Source organism: Gobio gobio (assembly GCF_949357685.1).
Source record: "Gobio gobio genome assembly, chromosome: 1".
NCBI lineage: Eukaryota > Metazoa > Chordata > Actinopteri > Cypriniformes > Gobionidae > Gobio > Gobio gobio.
The window spans coordinates 62,468,252-62,478,955 of NC_137097.1; the positions used below are offsets into that span (position 1 = coordinate 62,468,252).

The 10,704-nt window shown below is 39.7% G+C and overlaps 1 protein-coding gene across 1 annotated transcript in view; it reads left to right on the top strand.

Moving 5' to 3' along the window:
- Positions 1 to 7,175, top strand: part of baiap3 (BAI1 associated protein 3) — a gene marked incomplete at its 5' end in the record, with an annotated part of 58,599 nt that extends 51,424 nt beyond the window's left edge. Inside the window, 6 exons of the mRNA XM_079819707.1 lie at positions 962 to 1,033; positions 1,114 to 1,197; positions 2,013 to 2,133; positions 4,585 to 4,708; positions 4,794 to 4,999; positions 6,152 to 7,175. Coding sequence (XP_079675833.1) covers positions 962 to 1,033; positions 1,114 to 1,197; positions 2,013 to 2,133; positions 4,585 to 4,708; positions 4,794 to 4,999; positions 6,152 to 6,255 — 711 coding nt within the window. The 3' untranslated portion in view covers positions 6,256 to 7,175. The remainder of the gene's footprint in view (positions 1 to 961; positions 1,034 to 1,113; positions 1,198 to 2,012; positions 2,134 to 4,584; positions 4,709 to 4,793; positions 5,000 to 6,151) is intronic.
- Between the last annotated feature and the right edge of the window lie 3,529 nt (positions 7,176 to 10,704).

Below are 10,704 nucleotides of genomic sequence, written 5' to 3' on the forward strand. Positions count from 1 at the left end.
TTTGATACTATAAAAACGGGGGCTGTGACGTCATGATTGACAGCTGAGATTGACGGCTTCTCTTAGTGAAGATTGTCACTGAGGCACTAACAGACTTTTTCAGGGATTTTCGGGAGGAGATTGGAGCTTTAGCTTTAATTTCTACATTTACATAACTGTATATTTCACACCAACATAATGAATTGTTGAATTGTGCATCTGCGAGAGTGTGGGCAGGCTTTTGATATCGCGGCTCTACTTCCTGCTCTCTACTGCGCAGACTCTGTCCCAAATCTGTCAGTGGCATATTCGGACGTTGGTGGCTTCACTTTTCTTCAGTGGATGGTAGTGAAGACACGTCTTCCATATTATTTTACGGTCTATGGCAGGAACTCACCACAGATTTACATGAAAACTCATGAAGTGCTGGTAGAACATGTTGTTCACCATATAGTTGGTTAGCACAACAAGTCTCAAGAGTGTGTTACGAGAGTCTGTGCATGCTGGAGTCCATCCAGTCAAAAAAAAAAAAAGAGCACAAGAAAAATATGACAGCATAACAGAAGAGGATATGTATTAATTGTCAGTATGGTACTGATCAGACACCTTTAAGGTGCACTTGGAAAAGGACTACTGCCGACTGTCAATTAGCACGCAAGGAAATAACTGCCAATATCAATCTGCAGGTATCAATAGTCTATTTTCCTCATTCAAAAAGGGAAACCAAAACTAGGACTGCAGAGCTACAAACCATAAACAAAGCAGTGCTTGCGTACCATAATATCAGTCATTCTGATCACTTTCTTCATTCCAGTCGGCTCATGTTGTTATGAAAATATTTGCGCATTCGAATGCTTGGGTAAGATGATGTAAAATTATAACAGCCTTCTGTCTGTACCTTCTTTGCTCACTTTTGTCACTTTTGCTTTTATTCTCAGCTTGGTGTGTCCCAGGCTTAAATAACAATAACTTTTTCATTCAGACACTGGTGGGGTTCTTCCACGCTGATGGAGAAGGGCTGCTCATGGAAGACCTTAAGAGTGGAGATTATAAGGTATTCTCACCTTTAACCAATGTGGCTGGCCAAATGAATCAAGCATGGCTTCATCTTCCTTCCCTCTTCCTTTACACTAGGGCCTGGACGAGGAGCTGCGTCTGAACAAATGCTCCTCCTTTGAGCTGATCGAACAGTATTTCTTGGAGAAAATCTCCCAGCAGGTGGGTAGGAGTCTTGCTGGGGCGCCGCAGCTTTTAGCTCCAGCCCTGCAGAGAGAGGATGTGTTGATTAGGAGCTAAGACATCACAAATACTATTCCTTCCTCTGATGATTAAAAGTTTACATCAGTCATTTCCTCTTTGACTAAGCGTTCTTTGCACCCTGTAAGATTTCGCAGTCTCTGACTGTGTCTCAAATCCTGCTAAGCTGACTTGCTGTCTACTTCCTACGGGGGCAGATGTCTACATAACTAGCATGCTATAAAGCCGAACCGAACCTCATAAATGTCTGATCTGAACAGACAGCAACATTACAAAGATAACTTTTTGAGTGTTGAATAAAATATTGTGCCTTGACATTTTCTGATGTGAGTAGCATTTTCTGGCAAGCTTTACTTCATCAATAGTACAGAAAATGCACTCAAAGTTAATTTCTTCTGAACTGACATGCCTGGATGCAGACAATCAAAGAAAATCCAGGCATAATTTTGGTTGGGTTCATGTGAAGTAAATATGATCCTTCTGACATGACTTGAAGGCAGCACTATCCAATAACTTATCCATGATCCATTTATAAATGAAAGATACATTCAGGGTTGCTTCAAATTTTAGCCACAGAGCTCGGAAAGTAGCATAGTTTCACTACCTACAATTTAAGACAATCTTCATGCCAGTGTGGTTGTACCCCAACAATTCAATATCGCTAGAGTCTCAACCTTGGCTAATGTGTTATTGGTTCTAAATTAGATGCCAATTCTATATGTATTACTGTTGTGATGTAGACTGTAATGTTTTACAAGCGCACATTTGCTTTACAGAGAATCTTAAAGCACAGTCGCTTTGGTCGTATCAGTGTGAAGTGTTACTATGATGCCCCTGAGCAAAGACTCACTGTGGAGATACTGCATGCAGCTGATCTCATTGCCCTGGATGCTAACGGTAAACCTCATTTACACCAATTTGCAAGCACTACACGAACACACACACACAGATCCCAATGTTTTATGGGGACCTTTTATATTGTAAAAACTGTATATTCTACTCCCTAAACCTAAAGCTACACATCACAGTAAACTGTCTGCATTTTTACATTTTCAAAAACATATTATCTAATATTACCTTTAAGCTGTTTTCCTCACTCAATGCTCCATTTTGGATCCAACTTTGTTTACTCTGTAAATGTGTCCATTAGGCTCTATTCTTAGGAGGCGACACTCAAATCTCTGCCTTTGAAGCATACTAACAAGAAATGTTCAGAAACCTTTCCTTGCACGTTTAGCCGACATAAGATCTTGGATGTCCTTAAACTTTTTACACTTCAACAAAAGTAAAACGGAAGCTATTGTTTTTAGGTCCACTGTGGGGAAAGAAAAAAACATTTTTAACTCTAGAAATCTGAATTCTTATATCAAACCGGCTGTGAAAAATCTGTTGATTCCTCTCTTAAATTTGACCAACACATTAATACATTAAGTTAAGTAGTTTTTGTTTTTTTCAGTTAAAACTTCTGTATAGAGTAAAGTCCTTCCTATCCTTTAAAGATCTTAAGAGTTATACATAGCTTAGTCTTATCTCGTTTGGATTATTGTAATTCCTTGTATGTTAGAATATCCCAGTCTGGGTTTAACTGGGGTTCGTAAACGAGAACATATTACTCCAATTTTAATGACTTTTAATTGGTTGTTAGTGTGTTATTGTTACAGTTCACGTGCAGGCAATGAGCTCACAGAGACGAGGGTAGCCAGGAGAACAGGAAACAGGAATTTTTAATATCAAACTCAGGAACACAACGGACACGTACAACATAAACGAGAACCGACAAACACTGAGGGCAAACTGAGGGTTTACATACACAGAGCAAATGAGGATAACGAGGTGCAGGTGATGGACGAGACACAGGTGACAGACATGACTAATTAACCAAACTGGGGAGAAACAGAGGCTGCGTCCCAATTCGCCTACTTATACTACGTCCTAAAAGTATGTACTCTTTTTGTGAAGAAAAAGTACATACTTTTGAGTGTGTAGCAGAAGAGTATGCAAGCTTTGGGACATACTACTTCGTCATCTTTAAGGGACTCTGTTACGTGCGTCCCGTCACCGTTTAAAATGTCAATCATCGTCACAGTTCAAATCCCCCACTTTAAATTTAATTTCCTACCGTATTGGAGAGAAATGTAGTCGCTCGTTGATCTGCCTTTCGTGGGTCTTTAGACTCCTCTCATGTGTTTGCAAAGTTAATGGCCAAACGTATCATTACAAAAGTTCTCAATGCTGCTGCAGGTGAAATATAATGTGGATAATATTGAATAAATATCTTTTCGTCCTGTTAAATACTGATAATTGCTCACTCAAACCACTTTATCTAATCCTCTCCACTTAACCGTCAGACTCGCGTAACCGTCATGTTTGTAGTTTTTTAAACACTTTTTATCCGCGTTTGTAGTTCTAATCGAATCCTCGTCCATCTAGCAATGGGTTGTGGGCAATATCAGCCGTTAGAGTGCGCATCGATCTGCACTTCGGATTCTGACCGGAAATAGTAAACCATCCGGGAATCTTTGGAATACTTTTTTCAACATACTAAGATTTGGGACATACTAATTCTTTTTTCGAATACTATTTAGTACGGATAGTATGCGAATTGGGACGCAGCAAGAATCTTAATCAAAACACAAGACAGGGCATACATGTAACAGTTATAGTTAATTTTAAAATATTGATGTTTGTTTTTAAATACCTAAATGGTCTGGCGCCTTCTTATTTGTCTAACTTTTTAAACTTGAATACGCCAGTCAGATACTTTTGAGTCCACAAACAATAATACTCTGTCCCATCCAAGATCAAGGTCGAGAGGTGACCGTGCATTTGCAGTTGGTGGATCTAGGCTATGGAATAGTCTGCCTTTATCTCTGAGTTCCCTAGTTTCTGTGCATGAGTTTATACTTAAGTTAAATGCATATCTTGGGCATTTAACTTATCTTAAACTATGTGTTTAATTTACATTGGTATTTACTTACAAATAAGTTGTGGCCTAATGGTTTGAGAGGCAGACTTGTAATGTTGCGGGTTCGAGTCTCAGTACCAGGAGGATATGTAGGTGGGGGAGTGAATGAACAGCGCTCTCTTCCACCCTCATTACCCACAACTTAGGTGCCCTTGAGCAAGGCACCTAACTCCCAAAATGGCTGTTCACAGAGTGTGTGTTCAATACTCAATGCTGTGTATGTGTGTGCACTTGGATGGGTGAAATGCAGAGCACAAATTCCGAGTATGGGACACCATACTTGGCTGCACATTTCTTACACTTTTTACTTACACTTTCAAATACTTACTTGCTTAAATTGTCTGTTGGTTATTGGATTTGTCCCCTGATTCCTGCTTTCCTAGGCCTCAGCGACCCATTTGTCATCGTGGAGCTGTGTCCACACCATCTGTTCCCCATGGCTCGGAGTCAACGAACCCAAGTGAAGCTCAAAACCCTGCACCCTGTTTTTGACGAGCTTTTTTACTTGTGAGTACCAAAACTGCTCACCTGAACACTTGCTACTAACTTCGAGTCCTCAAACAGCTCTTTGATCCCATTTGCTTCATCACAGCCATGTCAGCCCTGAGCAGTACAGACACAGGTGTGCCTGTCTGACCTTCACTGTGATGGACTATGATTGGTTGTCCACTAATGATTTCGCTGGTGAGGCTGTGGCCCCATTGAGTGACTTCTGCTGGCCGGGCAGGCCTAGTGCCACACCTGCTGGAAAGACCCTTCAACCCGTCATCCTGCACTTGTCCCGCCAAAAACCGAGCGGTATGCTAATCTCGTATTTACTCTTTAATCTCTTATAACTCGATTTATCCACCTACCCATGACATTTCTCCTTAAGACTAGACACAAAATCAGGGGTACTCCGGTTTCTGTAGACCTACTGAACCTTCCTGTAGAGTTGAGATCTTGCGCTGCTCTTTCTTGCCTGTAATGTCCTAGTAACCCCGAAGACCTTTATAACCTGGATCAGATGTGTTTGATTGGGGTTGAAGGTAATGGTATACCTTCAAGTCCTTCTGGTAAAATGCCTACCCACAAGTTCGCAATTACCTTGTGATTACAGCAGTCAAGTGATTTTGATCTGAATAAAATAGAAGTGTTAGACAATTTCATATTTCTTTCTCATTTATAATTCCTGACTGACACACAAAGCTTTTCTGCTACTGCAATAGACGTAGAGCACAAAATGCTCAATTGCTGCATAATTGGTGCTTTTCTATGCATTTTGCCTTTCTTTTGAAGCTGTTTGTCTCGCCAACCTATCAGCTTTAAACCTGCAAACGGTTGTACTTTATTTTACAGTATGTGCACTTACAGTGTACTTACCTAAGAAAGTACTGAGTACTATAAGGTAAATACAGGGGTTAAGGTAAGGTTTAGGAGTAGGTCCAGGGTTAGTTCCTAATTATTACCCAGTTATTGTATTTACTGTATTGCCACATACACAAACTAAACTATACAGTCAGCATTCACAATTGCGTCCTATTACACTCAATAACAGATTGTTTATACAATTATTCTTGAATTGTCACACCCTTGACTTGGAAAGCGGGCCTTGAAGAAAATTCCTAGTTTGCATGAATATCTCGTAAATACAGTATATTTGACATAACAGTACAAACTCAGTGACTTTCTAGAAACAGCGTTGAGCCTAGTGGAATAATGTGGAGTTTTACAGTAAATGACGTTTTTATTTCGAGACTACTGATTATTTCAAGATTTCAGAGAGAAAAAGAAGTGGTGGACTGGTGAGATGTCATTGTTTTGTCAGCATTGCTTGGTGTTTAGTATCTGTTGCAGCCTGTCCTCTCAAAAAGATTTCCAATTACATGTGTCATTCCCTATCGAGAGGTCTGCCACCTCAACATTATTGTTGCGTCTGGTCTGATGGATTCATTTCTTGTTTCGATACAGAGAAGCCCATCATGAAGATGCTGGAGGCGAGAACGGGAGACAAAGAGGCTCAAGAGTTTGTGCGAAAGCTGAAAGAGATTGAGAAGTCAATGGAGGAAGAGTAATGTGTCCCCTATTGTGCACGTATTTCTGATGGTGGTCTTTTTTACCCGTTGTACTATGTTTACTCTTCAAATGCAAACTCTTTTAAATGTATTTTTCACTGTTGTCCAGAAGAAGAAAAAAAAGGTGATCATGTTTAAAGATCCGTATTTTATCACTGTTCGGCACTCGATGTGTGCTGTGTTTTGATGTTGAAGCCCTCTGATGGAGCTTATTGTTCATAGAATTGTACGAATTTAGTAGTAACAAGGTCTATTTTGAAAGAAACATTTTCGCAGTTGAATCTTATCTGAGCTATAAATTATGACTTGAACTCAGAAAACTTGAACTTTGAAATAATTCGATTTTACTTGAGGATTTTCAAAAATACTACAAAAGAACCTGAATTTAATTTGAACTGTAAATGGAGCAGTTTTTCAAGGCCACGTACACACTGCAGACAAACACCGTTCACTTTTCAAAATCTTTTCAAAATCAGTGTTTTTGTCTTATCAAGTCAAAATATCTCAACATTTCGATAAGCAACTTTGTGTAAAATATTATGTTTTCAAAGAATATATCTAATTTCTTGCCCCACAGGAACATTTTTGATATTTACAGGCAATTTTTTTTTTAAATAGATGTTTTCTTTTTCAATATATTTTAAAATGTAGTCTATTCCTGTGGTCTCAATTTATTCCTCCAGTCCTCAGTGTCACATGATCCTTCAGAAATCATTCTAAAATGATGATTTGATGCTCAAGAAACATTTATGATTATTATTAATAGTGAAAACACTTGTGCTGCTTAATAATTTTTCACATTATTTGATGAACAGAAGAAAAGCATTTATTTGAAATGGAAGTATTTTGTAAGTATTTCCTTATACTGTCCTCTTTGACCATCTCAATACATCCTTGCTGAAAAGTATTCATTTCTTTCTAAAAAAAAAAATTAAATCATACTTCTACATACCCAAACTTCTGATCACCAGTTGCTGAAATTAATTAGGTCAAAAAATCTGTTAAACAGTCAATCAGCAGTGTCTCAAACGCCCTCAATGTCATTTTCATTTGGCCTTTAATATTTCCCCAGGCAATTTGAGATGGAAAATGTTGGCATTTCTGTTTTTGTTTTACAGCCAAACCGTTGCCATGGTTATCACCATGTCAAGAGTGTCTCCTGTATTCCGTACACATGGAAGACATTCACTGCCACATTTAAAGGCAGCTGTCATTCCCAAAACTTTGCAGTGTGTATGTGGCCTACACGTGTAGCAAGAAAGGCGACAGAATTTTGATGACTTTTTCCATGTAATCATACAGCAGACCCGATACGATAATGTTTACCTTATTAAGTGTTCTCTGTTCGCTCTTATCAAGGAAAATACTTTCAGAAAAGTCCTTTATCTTAAACTGTGAATGTTCAGTATTTGTCCTTGATTCGCACTGGATTGTGTTGAGATTTTATCGTAACATTTCTGTAAGATGTCGTCTTTCCTAAAGAATGTACTCGTTTATGCCAAGTGGTTCTTCAATTTACGGGTTTAGTGTTCAGACGGTTCTCTTCTCTTGTATTTTCTCTGCCAAATTACTTGTTTTGTTTTTTTTGCCAGTAAATGATTAGGTTAACAATCCCAAAGGCTTTTCAACACCACGTCTTGAATGTCTTGCTACTTTTGTGACAGAAGCAGGTGCAGTCTCTGTGAGTTTATTGGCTTTATGAACTCCTCTATCACATTCCCCCCCCCCCCCATCTGAACCTTATGAATAGCTCTCAGCAGGCCGCTTCCTGTTCAGCTATTATAACTTCAGCCATTTCCTCAGCAGCATCTCTCCTCTTCTGTCCTTTACACTTCTCGCGCGCTATTCACCTCCTGGTGAGTGAAAACCACCAGAAATGAGCCACTCGCAAACAAATGAAGGCCAAAGCCTGCTGAAACATACCACAACACCCAGCAACACTGATATAACTGCTCCACACAAAACATGCTCAAGAATGTGATACTGTCAGCAACTCACTGTCTCTTTTGTGACTCCAGTAATGGTGTATATGGTGTATGTGTGTGTGCGTGTGTGTGTGTGTGTGCGCATGCACGTGTGTGGCTGCGTGCACTTTGAAATCAATAAAGACATAACAATAAGAAAGAGATGTGTTTATGATTAAAACAAGTTGAATAGGAGAGACCTGTTTTGGGCAGATGGTGTTGTGACGACTCATCTCCCAACAGCAGAGCTGTCTTCAGCCTCATTATCACTGCATGCTTTCAAAGCCTCACTGCTACTGATCCTGACGAGTTATTCCAGGTACTTAACAAATAATACAATATGAGCTCATCTGCTATATAATACAATTATTGCTTAGTACATTACCCCCAGTTTCACAGATGAGACTTAAAGGGAATATATTATGCCCCTTTTCACAAGATGTAATATAAATCACTGTTGTCCCCAGAATATGTCTGTGAAGTTTCAGCTCAAAATACCTCGCAGATCATTTATTATAGCTTATCAAATTTGCCCCTATATTGAGTGGTGCAGGTATCACTTTGTAAGCATCGCACTGGTTCCCTCGAGAAAAACCCAATAGGATTTTCCCATAGGCTTTTGGATTATCGTAAAAAAACAAGCCAGAAGTAAAAAGCTAAAGGTAAACTATAAATGGACTACTCTTGACTTCAGCATCACCATCACTAAGCTTCTGACAAGTCTTTCAGTTTTTATCTCAAAACATTTTCCCAGAACGTTTGAGTTAGAATAGTTTATAAGAGCACAATTATGAGCATAAAAGCAGACTGAGTTTACCTGTTCGCCGTGATGACGTTTAATCTCCTCTACAGCCTCTGTAGTCTCATTTAGCCACTTGTTAGCAACCGCCTTTTTCAAGACACGTAACAGCTTCAAAAAATGACGAGTGTGGTAATTCTGATGCATTTTATGTTGTAGAGTAAAACGTGAAAAATGTCTTGAGTTGTGTTCACCACAGACCTTATTTCAGCCGTTTAACCTATATCAAAAATCCCACTCAAAAAATCCCATTGACTTCAGGACAAGGGAAACGGAAGTGTGCTAAAATGCTAACTCGCTTCCGCGTTTTGCCTACAAAGTGGCTGCGTCTGAAACCTGGAAAATGCTGCCTTCGGAGGACACATTTCAAGGTAGGAAGGCATCAAGGCACGTCCGAATCTAATGTTAGCTTCTTTTCCTGCCTCCTGAGATACCTTCATCTGATCGAGTTTTGAAGGCAGCATAAATGTATCCTTCACTGCCTTTAATATCCCACAATCCTGTGCTTTCCATTTTGTGACAGTTGAGGCAGAAAAAAAAGATGGCGTCCAAAATTTGCGTTTGCTGGTCAGTTTCTGTGTAAATGTATATTTTTAACCAACATTTTCCACTTCTGATGTCATTTCTAGTGAGAAATTACTAATGTAGCCTAGTAATTAAATATGCGTTTAGTTCTCACCAAAGCTCTCTCTATTTTGCTGTAGATCATTAATCTGTTATGCTGCGTTCACACGAACACAAATAGAGCGTCTGGCGCGAGTGATTTCCATGTTAAGTCAATGGAAAGGCACGTTGACGCGTGTCTGGAGGTCCTGTGGACGCGTGATGGATGCGATTCCGCCTCATTCGCGCGTCCAGTTCGAGCGAAGGACGCAAATTGGACGCGAATTGAGCGTCTTGAGCGTCTTGCGCGATAAGCGTATTATGCGCGAGTGGTGCTTTTTGTGCATTCACACGTTTGAAGCGAATTCGCGTCTGATGCCCGAGTTGAAAAATCTGAACTTTGGCGTCAATTCGCGCCGCGTTAACCAATCAGGAGCCTGCTCGCTGCTGTCACGTGGTAAAGTGACGTGATGAAAAACCCTGCATAAATTAAAAATACTACTACAAAATGTAGTTTTAAGACTTTTTCAGGTGGGAATGTAGTTGTTTAAAGCTCAAATCTGTGGTTTATTTATAAAGAGAGTGCCTATTTAAAAAATAATCTTGTGTTTGTGGAGTTGTGAGATCCAGGCGATCACCGGGCACTCAGCGCTCATTAACCCGGAGTGAGCAGCCTTTCTTCGGCCAGTCCTTCTGACGTTTGTCGCTGGCTCTGATGTCCTGTATTGGTTCGTCTTGTGTGGATCTAACGGCCGCTCTTTGCTGTCATGAATCTATAATTTGTTTTCTGCCAAATTGTTTTGACTGAGGGCAAAGAAAAGTTTCATAACTTTACTTTTTAAGGATATTTACTTGCAGTGAAGATAATGTGAGTTGCCTGGACCACAGTTGTGTGACTATTAATGTTTAATAAATATCTTTAATGAAAATGAAAAGAGGCAGAGGTGTTTTATGACATCTTTCTCTTGGAGCGCCTTGAACGCTCTATTTCGCTTCAAACGCTCAATTTATACGCGCGTCCAATTCACTGTGGACCCGCGAATGGATTCAAAATGTTCACGCGTCAAACTAGGCGCGATAGAC